Genomic DNA, 16,150 nt, shown 5'->3' with positions numbered 1-16,150 from the left:
GCACCGCAGCCAGTATGTGGGGGACGAGGGGCGGCCATCGTTTATGTAGGAGCACCGCAGCCAGTATGTGGGGGATGAGGGGAGGCCATCATTTATGTAGGAGCACCGCAGCCAGTATGTGGGGGACGAGGGGCGGCCATCGTTTATGTAGGAGCACCGCAGCCAGTATGTGGGGGACGAGGGGCGGCCATCGTTTATGTAGGAGCACCGCAGCCAGTATGTGGGGGATGAGGGGAGGCCTTAGTTTATGTAGGAGCACCGCAGCCAGTATGTGCGGGACGAGGGGCGGCCATCGTTTATGTAGAAGCACCGCAGCCAGTATGTGGGGGACGAGGGGCGGCCATCGTTTATGTAGGAGCACCGCAGCCAGTATGAGCAAGACGAGGGGCGGCCATCGTTCATGTAGGAGCACCGCAGCCAGTATGTGGGGGACGAGGGGCGGCCATCATTTATGTAGGAGCACCGCAGCCAGTATGTGGGGGACAAGGAGCGGCCATCGTTTATGTAAGAGCACCGCAGCCAGTATGTGGGGGACGAGGGGCGGCCATCGTTCATGTAGGGGCACCGCACCCGGTATGTGGGGGACGAGGGGCGGCCATCGTTTATGTAGGAGCACCGCAGCCAGTATGTGGGGGACGAGGGGCGGCCATCGTTTATGTAGGAGCACCACAGCCAGTATGTGGGGGGACGAGGGGCGGCCATCGTTTATGTAGGAGCACCGCAGCCAGTATGTATGGGACGACAGGCGGCCATCGTTTATGTAGGAGCACCACAGCCAGTATGTGGGGGGACGAGGGGCGGCCATCGTTTATGTAGGAGCACCGCAGCCAGTATGTGCGGGACGAGGGGCGGCCATCGTTTATGTAGGAGCACCGCAGCCAGTATGTGGGGGACAAGGGGCGGCCATCGTTTATGTAGGAGCACCGCAGCCAGTATGTGGGGACGAGGGGCGGCCATCGTTTATGTAGGAGCACCGCAGCCAGTATGTGGGGGACGAGGGGTGGCCATCGTTTATGTAGGAGCACCGCAGCCAGTATGTGCAGGACGAGGGGCGGCCATCGTTTATGTAGGAGCACCGCAGCCAGTATGTGCAGGACGAGGGGCGGCCATCGTTTATGTAGGAGCACCGCAGCCAGTATGTGGGGGACGAGGGGCGGCCATCGTTTATGTAGGAGCACCGCAGCCAGTATGAGCAGGACGAGGGGCGGCCATCGCTTATGTAGGAGCACCGCAGCCAGTATGTGGGGGACGAGGGGCCGCCATCGTTTATGTAGGAGCACCGCAGCCAGTATGTGGGGGACGAGGGGCCGCCATCGTTTATGTAGGAGCACCGCAGCCAGTATGTGGGGGACGAGGGGCGGCCATCGTTTATGTAGGAGCACCGCAGCCAGTATGTGGGGGACGAGGGGCGGCCATCGTTTATGTAGGAGCACCGCAGCCAGTATGTGGGGGACGAGGGGCGGCCATCATTTATGTAGGAGCACCGCAGCCAGTATGTGGGGGACGAGGGGCGGCCATCGTTTATGTAGGAGCACCGCAGCCAGTATGTGGGGACGAGGGGCGGCCATCGTTTATGTAGGAGCACCGCAGCCAGTATGTACAGGACGAGGGGCGGCCATCGTTTATGTAGGAGCACCGCAGCCAGTATGTGCAGGACGAGGGGCGGCCATCGTTTATGTAGGAGCACCGCAGCCAGTATGTACAGGACGAGGGGTGGCCATCGTTTATGTAGGAGCACCGCAGCCAGTATGTGTGGGACGAGGGGCGGCCATCATTTATGTAGGAGCACCGCAGCCAGTATGTGCAGGACGAGGGGTGGCCATCGTTTATGTAGGAGCACTGCAGCCAGTATGTGGGGGACGAGGGGCGGCCATCGTTTATGTAGGAGCACCGCAGCCAGTATGTGAGGGACGAGGGGCGGCCATCGTTTATGTAGGAGCACCGCAGCCAGTATGTGGGGGGGACGAGGGGCGGCCATCGTTTATGTAGGAGCACCGCAGCCAGTATGTGGGGGACGAGGGGCGGCCATCGTTTATGTAGGAGCACCGCAGCCAGTATGTGCAGGACGAGGGGCGGCCATCGTTTATGTAGGAGCACCGCAGCCAGTATGTACAGGACGAGGGGTGGCCATCGTTTATGTAGGAGCACCGCAGCCAGTATGTGTGGGACGAGGGGCGGCCATCATTTATGTAGGAGCACCGCAGCCAGTATGTGCAGGACGAGGGGTGGCCATCGTTTATGTAGGAGCACTGCAGCCAGTATGTGGGGGACGAGGGGCGGCCATCGTTTATGTAGGAGCACCGCAGCCAGTATGTACAGGACGAGGGGCAGCCATCGTTTATGTAGGAGCACCGCAGCCAATATGTGGGGGACGAGGGGCAGCCATTGTTTATGTAGGAGCACCGCAGCCAGTATGTGGGGGACGAGGGGCGGCCATCGTTTATGTAGGAGCACCGCAGCCAGTATGTACAGGACGAGGGGCGGCCATCGTTTATGTAGGAGCACCGCAGCCAGTATGTGGGGGACGAGGGGCGGCCATCGTTTATATAAGAACACCGCATCCAGTATGTGGGGGACGAGGGGCGGCCATCGTTTATATAAGAGCACCGCAGCCAGTATGTGGGGGACGAGGGGCGGCCATCGTTTATGTAGGAGCACCGCAGCCAGTATGTACAGGATGAGGGGCGGCCATCGTTTATGTAGGAGCACCGCAGCCAGTATGTACAGGACGAGGGGCGGCCATCGTTTATGTAGGAGCACCGCAGCCAGTATGTGGGGGACGAGGGGCGGCCATCGTTTATGTAGGAGCACCGCAGCCAGTATGTGCAGGACGAGGGGCGGCCATCGTTTATGTAGGAGCACCGCAGCCGGTATGTACAGGACGAGGGGCGGCCATCGTTTATGTAGGAGCACCGCAGCCAGTATGTGGGGGACGAGGGGCATCCATCGTTTATGTAGGAGCACCGCAGCCAGTATGTGGGGGACGAGGGGCGGCCATCGTTTATGTAGGAGCACCGCAGCCAGTATGTGGGGGACGAGGGGCGGCCATCGTTTATTTAAGAGCACCGCAGCCAGTATGTGCGGGACGAGGGGCGGCCATCGTTTATGTAGGAGCACTGCAGCCAGTATGTGGGGGACGAGGGGCGGCCATCGTTTATGTAGGAGCACCGCAGCCAGTATGTGCAGGACGAGGGGCGGCCATCGTTTATGTAGGAGCACCGCAGCCAGTATGTGGGGGACGAGGGGCGGCCATCGTTTATGTAGGAGCACCGCAGCCAGTATGTGCAGGACGAGGGGCGGCCATCGTTTATGTAGGAGCACCGCAGCCAGTATGTGGGGGACGAGGGGCGGCCATCGTTTATGTAGGAGCACCGCAGGCAGTATGTGCGGGATGAGGGGCGGCCATCGTTTGCCTCACACTCGCCCTGTCTAAATGGGCCTTTAGTTTAATCCTGGAAGTCCCTTTAACCCCTCCATGCTCCAAGGCGTACGGTTGTATCTTGGGCATGCAGGGTTTATATAAAGTGGAATCGGGAGCCAATCCAGCTCCATACACAGTGGGTGTCGGCCGTCTTTGACAGCTGTAACCGGCAACATCATAGGGGCTTCTGAAGCTCCCAAGGGCTGCCATGACTGATTGCCTATGAAGGCGTGCCTGTTGCATGTCTTGATAGACTGCCTGTCAGAATGTTGCGTATTGCATTGCTGTGGTATTGCCTTCTACTGTATAAATAAGATCCTAGCCTGCTATTACAAGTGCCGGCCACTGCACAGGGCTCGGAGCAGTGACTACTACTTCATCCCGGGTGTATTTGTGCTCCAGATAACCGCTGCAATCAGCTGATCGGTTGAGGTCCCAAGTGGCGGACCAGAGCCAATTAACTATTGGTGATTTGTCCTGACCCTGCTGTCATTACCGCTGTTGGATGGCAGTTCATGTGTGAAGAAATCAGCTTTACTTTTGCGCTGTTCATTTTGAATCACCCTATACTGGTAATGCTGGAAGCTCTCGGCTCACTTTCTCCTTATACTCTCTCCTTTCTAGTCCAAATACAGAAAGAAACAGCTACATGCAGGGCAGGCAGAGCGGGGTGTCTGTGCGGTGCAGCCTCAGCTAATAACTGCAGAGCCGGGTGTCTGTGCGGTGCAGCCTCGGCCAATAACTGCAGAGCAGGGCAGCCAATAACTGCAGAGCAGAGAGTCTGTGCGGTGCAGCCTCGGCCAATACCTGCAGGGCAGGGAGTCTGTGCGGCGCAGCCTCGGCCAATACCTGCAGGGCAGGGAGTCTGTGCGGCGCAGCCTCGGCCAATACCTGCAGGGCAGGGAGTCTGTGCGGCGCAGCCTCGGCCAATACCTGCGGGGCAGGGAGTCTGTGCGGCGCAGCCTCGGCCAATACCTGCGGGGCAGGGGAGTCTGTGCGGCGCAGCCTCGGCCAATACCTGCGGGGCAGGGAGTCTGTGCGGCGCAGCCTCGGCCAATACCTGCGGGGCAGGGAGTCTGCGCGGCGCAGCCTCGGCCAATACCTGCGGGGCAGGGAGTCTGCGCGGCGCAGCCTCGGCCAATACCTGCGGGGCAGGGAGTCTGCGCGGCGCAGCCTCGGCCAATACCGGCGGGGCAGGGAGTCTGCGCGGCGCAGCCTCGGCCAATACCGGCGGGGCAGGGAGTCTGCGCGGCGCAGCCTCGGCCAATACCGGCGGGGCAGGGAGTCTGCGCGGCGCAGCCTCGGCCAATACCGGCGGGGCAGGGAGTCTGCGCGCCGCAGCCTCGGCCAATAACTGCGGGGCAGGGAGTCTGCGCGCCGCAGCCTCGGCCAATAACTGCGGGGCAGGGAGTCTGCGCGGCGCAGCCTCGGCCAATACCGGCGGGGCAGGGAGTCTGCGCGGCGCAGCCTCGGCCAATACCGGCGGGGCAGGGAGTCTGCGCGGCGCAGCCTCGGCCAATACCGGCGGGGCAGGGAGTCTGCGCGGCGCAGCCTCGGCCAATACCGGCGGGGCAGGGAGTCTGCGCGGCGCAGCCTCGGCCAATACCGGCGGGGCAGGGAGTGTGCGCGGCGCAGCCTCGGCCAGTACCGGCGGGGCAGGGAGTGTGCGCGGCGCAGCCTCGGCCAGTACCGGCGGGGCAGGGAGTGTGCGCGGCGCAGCCTCGGCCAGTACCGGCGGGGCAGGGAGTGTGCGCGGCGCAGCCTCGGCCAGTACCGGCGGGGGCAGGGAGTGTGCGCGGCGCAGCCTCGGCCAGTACCGGCGGGGCAGGGAGTCTGCGCGGCGCAGCCTCGGCCAGTACCGGCGGGGCAGGGAGTCTGCGCGGCGCAGCCTCGGCCAGTACCGGCGGGGCAGGGAGTCTGCGCGGCGCAGCCTCGGCCAGTACCGGCGGGGCAGGGAGTCTGCGCGGCGCAGCCTCGGCCAGTACCGGCGGGGCAGGGAGTCTGCGCGGCGCAGCCTCGGCCAGTACCGGCGGGGCAGGGAGTCTGCGCGGCGCAGCCTCGGCCAGTACCGGCGGGGCAGGGAGTCTGCGCGGCGCAGCCTCGGCCAGTACCGGCGGGGCAGGGAGTCTGCGCGGCGCAGCCTCGGCCAGTACCGGCGGGGCAGGGAGTCTGCGCGGCGCAGCCTCGGCCAGTACCGGCGGGGCAGGGAGTCTGCGCGGCGCAGCCTCGGCCAGTACCGGCGGGGCAGGGAGTCTGCGCGGCGCAGCCTCGGCCAGTACCGGCGGGGCAGGGAGTCTGCGCGGCGCAGCCTCGGCCAGTACCGGCGGGGCAGGGAGTCTGCGCGGCGCAGCCTCGGCCAGTACCGGCGGGGCAGGGAGTCTGCGCGGCGCAGCCTCGGCCAGTACCGGCGGGGCAGGGAGTCTGCGCGGCGCAGCCTCGGCCAGTACCGGCGGGGCAGGGAGTCTGCGCGGCGCAGCCTCGGCCAGTACCGGCGGGGCAGGGAGTCTGCGCGGCGCAGCCTCGGCCAGTACCGGCGGGGCAGGGAGTCTGCGCGGCGCAGCCTCGGCCAGTACCGGCGGGGCAGGGAGTCTGCGCGGCGCAGCCTCGGCCAGTACCGGCGGGGCAGGGAGTCTGCGCGGCGCAGCCTCGGCCAGTACCGGCGGGGCAGGGAGTCTGCGCGGCGCAGCCTCGGCCAGTACCGGCGGGGCAGGGAGTCTGCGCGGCGCAGCCTCGGCCAGTACCGGCGGGGCAGGGAGTCTGCGCGGCGCAGCCTCGGCCAGTACCGGCGGGGCAGGGAGTCTGCGCGGCGCAGCCTCGGCCAATACCGGCGGGGCAGGGAGTCTGCGCGGCGCAGCCTCGGCCAATACCGGCGGGGCAGGGAGTCTGCGCGGCGCAGCCTCGGCCAATACCGGCGGGGCAGGGAGTCTGCGCGGCGCAGCCTCGGCCAATACCGGCGGGGCAGGGAGTCTGCGCGGCGCAGCCTCGGCCAATACCGGCGGGGCAGGGAGTCTGCGCGGCGCAGCCTCGGCCAATACCGGCGGGGCAGGGAGTCTGCGCGGCGCAGCCTCGGCCAATACCGGCGGGGCAGGGAGTCTGCGCGGCGCAGCCTCGGCCAATACCGGCGGGGCAGGGAGTCTGCGCGGCGCAGCCTCGGCCAATACCGGCGGGGCAGGGAGTCTGCGCGGCGCAGCCTCGGCCAATACCGGCGGGGCAGGGAGTCTGCGCGGCGCAGCCTCGGCCAATACCGGCGGGGCAGGGAGTCTGCGCGGCGCAGCCTCGGCCAATACCGGCGGGGCAGGGAGTCTGCGCGGCGCAGCCTCGGCCAATACCGGCGGGGCAGGGAGTCTGCGCGGCGCAGCCTCGGCCAATACCGGCGGGGCAGGGAGTCTGCGCGGCGCAGCCTCGGCCAATACCGGCGGGGCAGGGAGTCTGCGCGGCGCAGCCTCGGCCAATACCGGCGGGGCAGGGAGTCTGCGCGGCGCAGCCTCGGCCAATACCGGCGGGGCAGGGAGTCTGCGCGGCGCAGCCTCGGCCAATACCGGCGGGGCAGGGAGTCTGCGCGGCGCAGCCTCGGCCAATACCGGCGGGGCAGGGAGTCTGCGCGGCGCAGCCTCGGCCAATACCGGCGGGGCAGGGAGTCTGCGCGGCGCAGCCTCGGCCAATACCGGCGGGGCAGGGAGTCTGCGCGGCGCAGCCTCGGCCAATACCGGCGGGGCAGGGAGTCTGCGCGGCGCAGCCTCGGCCAATACCGGCGGGGCAGGGAGTCTGCGCGGCGCAGCCTCGGCCAATACCGGCGGGGCAGGGAGTCTGCGCGGCGCAGCCTCGGCCAATACCGGCGGGGCAGGGAGTCTGCGCGGCGCAGCCTCGGCCAATACCGGCGGGGCAGGGAGTCTGCGCGGCGCAGCCTCGGCCAATACCGGCGGGGCAGGGAGTCTGCGCGGCGCAGCCTCGGCCAATACCGGCGGGGCAGGGAGTCTGCGCGGCGCAGCCTCGTCCAATACCGGCGGGGCAGGGAGTCTGCGCGGCGCAGCCTCGTCCAATACCGGCGGGGCAGGGAGTCTGCGCGGCGCAGCCTCGTCCAATAACTGCGGGGCAGGGAGTCTGCGCGGCGCAGCCTCGGCCAATAACTGCGGGGCAGGGAGTCTGCGCGGCCGCAGCCTCGGCCAATAACTGCGGGGCAGGGAGTCTGCGCGCCGCAGCCTCGGCCAATAACTGCGGGGCAGGGAGTCTGCGCGCCGCAGCCTCGGCCAATAACTGCGGGGCAGGGAGTCTGCGCGCCGCAGCCTCGGCCAATAACTGCGGGGCAGGGAGTCTGCGCGGCGCAGCCTCGGCCAATAACTGCGGGGCAGGGAGTCTGCGCGGCGCAGCCTCGGCCAATACCGGCGGGGCAGGGAGTCTGCGCGGCGCAGCCTCGGCCAATACCGGCGGGGCAGGGAGTCTGCGCGGCGCAGCCTCGGCCAATACCGGCGGGGCAGGGAGTCTGCGCGGCGCAGCCTCGGCCAATACCGGCGGGGCAGGGAGTCTGCGCGGCGCAGCCTCGGCCAATACCGGCGGGGCAGGGAGTCTGCGCGGCGCAGCCTCGGCCAATACCGGCGGGGCAGGGAGTCTGCGCGGCGCAGCCTCGGCCAATACCGGCGGGGCAGGGAGTCTGCGCGGCGCAGCCTCGGCCAATACCGGCGGGGCAGGGAGTCTGCGCGGCGCAGCCTCGGCCAATACCGGCGGGGCAGGGAGTCTGCGCGGCGCAGCCTCGGCCAATACCGGCGGGGCAGGGAGTCTGCGCGGCGCAGCCTCGGCCAATACCGGCGGGGCAGGGAGTCTGCGCGCCGCAGCCTCGGCCAATACCGGCGGGGCAGGGAGTCTGCGCGCCGCAGCCTCGGCCAATACCGGCGGGGCAGGGAGTCTGCGCGCCGCAGCCTCGGCCAATACCGGCGGGGCAGGGAGTCTGCGCGCCGCAGCCTCGGCCAATACCGGCGGGGCAGGGAGTCTGCGCGCCGCAGCCTCGGCCAATAACTGCGGGGCAGGGAGTCTGCGCGCCGCAGCCTCGGCCAATAACTGCAGGGCAGGGAGTCTGCGCGCCGCAGCCTCGGCCAATAACTGCAGGGCAGGGAGTCTGCGCGCCGCAGCCTCAGTCAGTAGTGGCTGAGCACTGAGTGAAGGGGGTGTTATTTTGCATCCTCATGTGCGGCCATACTGTTATTTCCTGAGGGCCCGTAATGTATGGAGCACTCAGTCATTTGCTCTAGGACCAGATTAAAAGCATGAATAGTTCTGGTATATAAAATAAGTGTCTCATTACCATTTCACTAATTCTAAAACTTAGCCCAGAGTTTTACTTTAAATTAGAAGAATTCTGTCAGCCTTAAGTCACCAGTAGGGGGCAGAATACTGCAGACTGTTTATACACTGAAGTCCTAGACGGTCTGTGATGAGCTCCCTCTAGTGGTGACTGCAGGGTGTTGTCGTTCATGCTGGGAGCTGTAGCTTGGGTGACTAAAGAGAGCTATTAGGAGAGCAGTGGCTGCGGGATGTTGGTGAACACGTGGATGTCTGCGCTGTATACAGTAACCGCTTGTCTCCCATCAGAGAATACAGGAGTCGCTTTACAAACGAAGAGACGGTGTCGTTCTGCCTGAGAGTGATGGTGGGGGTCATCATCCTGTACGACCACGTGCATCCCGTGGGGGCCTTCGCCAAGATGTCCAAGATTGATGTGAGTTTGTTCTCTTTGAATATTAAAGAGCGGAGTGTCTTCCCCGACCTCCGGAGGTGCATTACAACCGGCGCTCCGCGCCCCGTTAACGCCGGCGCTGTGCTCTCCGCGCCCCGTAAGCGCCGGCGCTGTGCTCTCCGCGCCCCGTAAGCGCCGGCGCTGTGCTCTCCGCGCCCCGTAAGCGCCGGCGCTGTGCTCTCCGCGCCCCGTAAGCGCCGGCGCTGTGCTCTCCGCGCCCCGTAAGCGCCGGCGCTGTGCTCTCCGCGCCCCGTAAGCGCCGGCGCTGTGCTCTCCGCGCCCCGTAAGCGCCGGCGCTGTGCTCTCCGCGCCCCGTAAGCGCCGGCGCTGTGCTCTCCGCGCCCCGTAAGCGCCGGCGCTGTGCTCTCCGCGCCCCGTAAGCGCCGGCGCTGTGCTCTCCGCGCCCCGTAAGCGCCGGCGCTGTGCTCTCCGCGCCCCGTAAGCGCCGGCGCTGTGCTCTCCGCGCCCCGTAAGCGCCGGCGCTGTGCTCTCCGCGCCCCGTAAGCGCCGGCGCTGTGCTCTCCGCGCCCCGTAAGCGCCGGCGCTGTGCTCTCCGCGCCCCGTAAGCGCCGGCGCTGTGCTCTCCGCGCCCCGTAAGCGCCGGCGCTGTGCTCTCCGCGCCCCGTAAGCGCCGGCGCTGTGCTCTCCGCGCCCCGTAAGCGCCGGCGCTGTGCTCTCCGCGCCCCGTAAGCGCCGGCGCTGTGCCCTCCGCGCCCCGTAAGCGCCGGCGCTGTGCCCTCCGCGCCCCGTAAGCGCCGGCGCTGTGCCCTCCGCGCCCCGTAAGCGCCGGCGCTGTGCCCTCCGCGCCCCGTAAGCGCCGGCGCTGTGCCCTCCGCGCCCCGTAAGCGCCGGCGCTGTGCCCTCCGCGCCCCGTAAGCGCCGGCGCTGTGCCCTCCGCGCCCCGTAAGCGCCGGCGCTGTGCCCTCCGCGCCCCGTAAGCGCCGGCGCTGTGCCCTCCGCGCCCCGTAAGCGCCGGCGCTGTGCCCTCCGCGCCCCGTAAGCGCCGGCGCTGTGCCCTCCGCGCCCCGTAAGCGCCGGCGCTGTGCCCTCTGCGCCCCACTAGCACAGGCAGTCAGCAGCGACTCTCTCAAAGACTCGCTGGTGTCAGGAGACTGTATCTAATTGTTAAAGTTTTTCCATATATTAAATTACACAAAAATGTTTACATTAGACATCCGCTGCTCCATTATTTTTTTTGGGGGGGTGTAGATGACAGGGCCGTGACCTGAGCTTTGTTCCGAGGACAGTGCCGGGACCTGAGCTTTGCTCCGAGGACAGTGCCGGGACCTGAGCTTTGCTCCGAGGACAGTGCCGGGACCTGAGCTTTGCTCCGAGGACAGTGCCGGGACCTGAGCTTTGCTCCGAGGACGGGGCCGGGACCTGAGCTTTGCTCCGAGGACGGGGCCGGGACCTGAGCTTTGCCCCGAGGACGGGGCCGGGACCTGAGCTTTGCCCCGAGGACGGGGCCGGGACCTGAGCTTTGCCCCGAGGACGGGGCCGGGACCTGAGCTTTGCCCCGAGGACGGGGCCGGGACCTGAGCTTTGCCCCGAGGACGGGGCCGGGACCTGAGCTTTGCCCCGAGGACGGGGCCGGGACCTGAGCTTTGCCCCGAGGACGGGGCCGGGACCTGAGCTTTGCCCCGAGGACGGGGCCGGGACCTGAGCTTTGCCCCGAGGACGGGGCCGGGACCTGAGCTTTGCCCCGAGGACGGGGCCGGGACCTGAGCTTTGCCCCGAGGACGGGGCCGGGACCTGAGCTTTGCCCCGAGGACGGGGCCGGGACCTGAGCTTTGCCCCGAGGACGGGGCCGGGACCTGAGCTTTGCCCCGAGGACGGGGCCGGGACCTGAGCTTTGCCCCGAGGACGGGGCCGGGACCTGAGCTTTGCCCCGAGGACGGGGCCGGGACCTGAGCTTTGCCCCGAGGACGGGGCCGGGACCTGAGCTTTGCCCCGAGGACGGGGCCGGGACCTGAGCTTTGCCCCGAGGACGGGGCCGGGACCTGAGCTTTGCCCCGAGGACGGGGCCGGGACCTGAGCTTTGCCCCGAGGACGGGGCCGGGACCTGAGCTTTGCCCCGAGGACGGGGCCGGGACCTGAGCTTTGCCCCGAGGACGGGGCCGGGACCTGAGCTTTGCCCCGAGGACGGGGCCGGGACCTGAGCTTTGCCCCGAGGACGGGGCCGGGACCTGAGCTTTGCCCCGAGGACGGGGCCGGGACCTGAGCTTTGCCCCGAGGACGGGGCCGGGACCTGAGCTTTGCCCCGAGGACGGGGCCGGGACCTGAGCTTTGCCCCGAGGACGGGGCCGGGACCTGAGCTTTGCCCCGAGGACGGGGCCGGGACCTGAGCTTTGCCCCGAGGACGGGGCCGGGACCTGAGCTTTGCCCCGAGGACGGGGCCGGGACCTGAGCTTTGCCCCGAGGACGGGGCCGGGACCTGAGCTTTGCCCCGAGGACGGGGCCGGGACCTGAGCTTTGCCCCGAGGACGGGGCCGGGACCTGAGCTTTGCCCCGAGGACGGGGCCGGGACCTGAGCTTTGCCCCGAGGACGGGGCCGGGACCTGAGCTTTGCCCCGAGGACGGGGCCGGGACCTGAGCTTTGCCCCGAGGACGGGGCCGGGACCTGAGCTTTGCCCCGAGGACGGGGCCGGGACCTGAGCTTTGCCCCGAGGACGGGGCCGGGACCTGAGCTTTGCCCCGAGGACGGGGCCGGGACCTGAGCTTTGCCCCGAGGACGGGGCCGGGACCTGAGCTTTGCCCCGAGGACGGGGCCGGGACCTGAGCTTTGCCCCGAGGACGGGGCCGGGACCTGAGCTTTGCCCCGAGGACGGGGCCGGGACCTGAGCTTTGCCCCGAGGACGGGGCCGGGACCTGAGCTTTGCCCCGAGGACGGGGCCGGGACCTGAGCTTTGCCCCGAGGACGGGGCCGGGACCTGAGCTTTGCCCCGAGGACGGGGCCGGGACCTGAGCTTTGCCCCGAGGACGGGGCCGGGACCTGAGCTTTGCCCCGAGGACGGGGCCGGGACCTGAGCTTTGCCCCGAGGACGGGGCCGGGACCTGAGCTTTGCCCCGAGGACGGGGCCGGGACCTGAGCTTTGCCCCGAGGACGGGGCCGGGACCTGAGCTTTGCCCCGAGGACGGGGCCGGGACCTGAGCTTTGCCCCGAGGACGGGGCCGGGACCTGAGCTTTGCCCCGAGGACGGGGCCGGGACCTGAGCTTTGCCCCGAGGACGGGGCCGGGACCTGAGCTTTGCCCCGAGGACGGGGCCGGGACCTGAGCTTTGCCCCGAGGACGGGGCCGGGACCTGAGCTTTGCCCCGAGGACGGGGCCGGGACCTGAGCTTTGCCCCGAGGACGGGGCCGGGACCTGAGCTTTGCCCCGAGGACCGTGCCGGGACCTGAGCTTTGTTCTGAGGCTCCGTGACTCGCTGTCACATTTATATCAGTTCTTCATGTTTCTCCTTTGAACCTTCTCCTGGAGCCCAGCTTTACAGCTTTACAGCTTTCTGTCGCCCGTAACACTTTTATTTTTCGTCGCTTGGGCCGTCCGCAGCCTCCACCATGCAGGCAAAATATTGTTTGTTTTCTTCTTTAGTTAGTATGTTTACCAACACAGCGGTATCAGATGTGCGTTTTAGTCGTTTAGACTATGACGAGAAAGGGAGTCGGGAGAATATATATATATATATATTTTTTTTTTTTTTTTTCAAGCTGTTGTGGGAAAAAAAGAGGATTTGATAGGGTTTTTTCTTTCATAGTAGGTATTCCCCATAGGGGACTTGAGCCTGTGATTGTTTGATCACTTGTACTATATACCGTAATACCCGAGTATTGCAGTCAACGGTGATAATTGTTTTGCCACGGGCATCCGTACATGGCATCCCTGAGAGCCTTCAGTAGGCTGCGGACTGCCATGCTGGTCCCGAGCCCGCAGTATATACCCTTCATCACAGACTGACATAACTTTACTCTTGATGGTCATGAAGAGGTTGATCCTTTCAGTCCAGTTTCCCTGCCCCCGCACTCCGCAGATCTTTGTTATTTTGGGTGGGAAGGCACATTGAGGACGCCCTGGAATAACTAAACAGAAACTCCTAAAATGACCGTCAGCAGCTTTATGAAACTTCACAATTTCAGAATCAGCATTGGTCCTCGTCCGACACGAAGATCTCCCCACAGAGCTGATGTCTGAGGCTGTTCTACATATGTATAGAGGAGAGCGCGGAACAACCTCCGACACCAGAGCGATACCCTGTATACTATAACATATGTAGAACAACCTCCGACACCGGAGCGATACCCTGTATACTATAACATATGTATGTAGATCAACCTCCGACACCGGAGCGATACCCTGTATACTATAACATATATATGTGGAACAACCTCCGACACCGGAGCAATATCCTGTATACTATAACATATGTATGTATGTAGAACAACCTCCGACACCGGAGCAATACCCCTGTATACTATAACATATATATGTGGAACAACCTCCGACACCGGAGCAATATCCTGTATACTATAACATATATATGTGGAACAACCTCCGACACCGGACCAATACCCTGTATACTAGAACATATGTATGTAGAACAACCTCCGACACCGGAGCGATACCCTGTATACTATAACATATATATGTGGAACAACCTCTGACACCGGAGCGATACCCTGTATACTATAACATATATATGTGGAACAACCTCCGACACCGGAGCGATACCCTGTATACTATAACATATGTATGTAGAACAACCTCCGACACCAGAGCGATACCCTGTATACTATAACATATATATGTGGAACAACCTCCGACACCGGACCAATACCCTGTATACTAGAACATATGTATGTAGAACAACCTCCGACACCGGAACGATACCCTGTATACTATAACATATATATGTGGAACAACCTCTGACACCGGAGCGATACCCTGTATACTATAACATATATATGTGGAACAACCTCCGACACCGGAGCGATACCCTGTATACTAGAACATATGTATGTAGAACAACCTCCGACACCGGAGCAATATCCTGTATACTATAACATATATATGTGGAACAACCTCCGACACCGGACCAATACCCTGTATACTAGAACATATGTATGTAGAACAACCTCCGACACCGGAACGATACCCTGTATACTATAACATATATATGTGGAACAACCTCTGACACCGGAGCGATACCCTGTATACTATAACATATATATGTGGAACAACCTCCGACACCGGAGCGATACCCTGTATACTAGAACATATGTATGTAGAACAACCTCCGACACCGGAGCAATATCCTGTATACTATAACATATATATGTGGAACAACCTCCGACACCGGACCAATACCCTGTATACTAGAACATATGTATGTAGAACAACCTCCGACACCGGAACGATACCCTGTATACTATAACATATATATTTGGAACAACCTCTGACACCGGAGCGATACCCTGTATACTATAACATATATATGTGGAACAACCTCCGACACCGGAGCGATACCCTGTATACTAGAACATATGTATGTAGAACAACCTCCGACACCGGAGCAATATCCTGTATACTATAACATATATATGTGGAACAACCTCCGACACCGGACCAATACCCTGTATACTAGAACATATGTATGTAGAACAACCTCCGACACCGGAGCAATATCCTGTATACTATAACATATATATGTGGATCAACCTCTGACACCGGACCAATACCCTGTATACTAGAACATATGTATGTAGAACAACCTCCGACACCGGAACGATACCCTGTATACTATAACATATATATGTGGAACAACCTCTGACACCGGAGCGATACCCTGTATACTATAACATATATATGTGGAACAACCTCCGACACCGGAGCGATACCCTGTATACTAGAACATATGTATGTAGAACAACCTCCGACACCGGAGCAATATCCTGTATACTATAACATATATATGTGGAACAACCTCCGACACCGGAGCAATATCCTGTATACTATAACATATATATGTGGAACAACCTCCGACACCGGACCAATACCCTGTATACTAGAACATATGTATGTAGAACAACCTCCGACACCGGAACGATACCCTGTATACTATAACATATATATGTGGAACAACCTCTGACACCGGAGCGATACCCTGTATACTATAACATATGTATGTAGAACAACCTCCGACACCGGAGCAATATCCTGTATACTATAACATATATATGTGGAACAACCTCCGACACCGGACCAATACCCTGTATACTAGAACATATGTATGTAGAACAACCTCCGACACCGGAACGATACCCTGTATACTATAACATATATATGTGGAACAACCTCCGACACCGGAGCGATACCCTGTATACTATAACATATATATGTGGAACAACCTCCGACACCGGAGCGATACCCTGTATACTAGAACATATGTATGTAGAACAACCTCCGACACTGGAGCAATATCCTGTATACTATAACATATATATGTGGAACAACCTCCGACACCGGACCAATACCCTGTATACTAGAACATATGTATGTAGAACAACCTCCGACACCGGAACGATACCCTGTATACTATAACATATATATGTGGAACAACCTCTGACACCGGAGCGATACCCTGTATACTATAACATATATATGTGGAGCAACCTCTGACACCGGAGCGATACCCTGTATACTAGAACATATGTATGTAGAACAACCTCCGACACCGGAGCAATATCCTGTATACTATAACATATATATGTGGAACAACCTCCGACACCGGAGCAATATCCTGTATACTATAACATATATATGTGGAACAACCTCCGACACCGGACCAATACCCTGTATACTAGAACATATGTATGTAGAACAACCTCCGACACCGGAACGATACCCTGTATACTATAACATATATATGTGGAACAACCTCTGACACCGGAGCGATACCCTGTATACTATAACATATGTATGTAGAACAACCTCCGACACCGGAGCA

At 62.4% G+C, this 16,150-nt stretch overlaps 1 protein-coding gene across 4 annotated transcripts in view; it reads left to right on the top strand.

The window, feature by feature from the left end:
* The window catches only part of CYRIB (CYFIP related Rac1 interactor B), a 209,557-nt gene that overhangs the window by 188,450 nt on the left and 4,957 nt on the right, over positions 1-16,150 (top strand). For all 4 annotated transcript variants that reach the window (XM_066578793.1, XM_066578792.1, XM_066578795.1 and 1 more), the window contains one exon: positions 9,005-9,131. In XM_066578793.1, coding sequence (XP_066434890.1) covers positions 9,005-9,131 — 127 coding nt within the window. The remainder of the gene's footprint in view (positions 1-9,004; positions 9,132-16,150) is intronic.

This window comes from Eleutherodactylus coqui, chromosome 9, assembly GCF_035609145.1.
Source record: "Eleutherodactylus coqui strain aEleCoq1 chromosome 9, aEleCoq1.hap1, whole genome shotgun sequence".
In the NCBI taxonomy this organism is placed as follows: Eukaryota; Metazoa; Chordata; class Amphibia; order Anura; family Eleutherodactylidae; genus Eleutherodactylus; species Eleutherodactylus coqui.
Note: the sequence above shows the minus strand (reverse complement) of the source record. Positions and strands in the feature narration are given on the sequence as shown.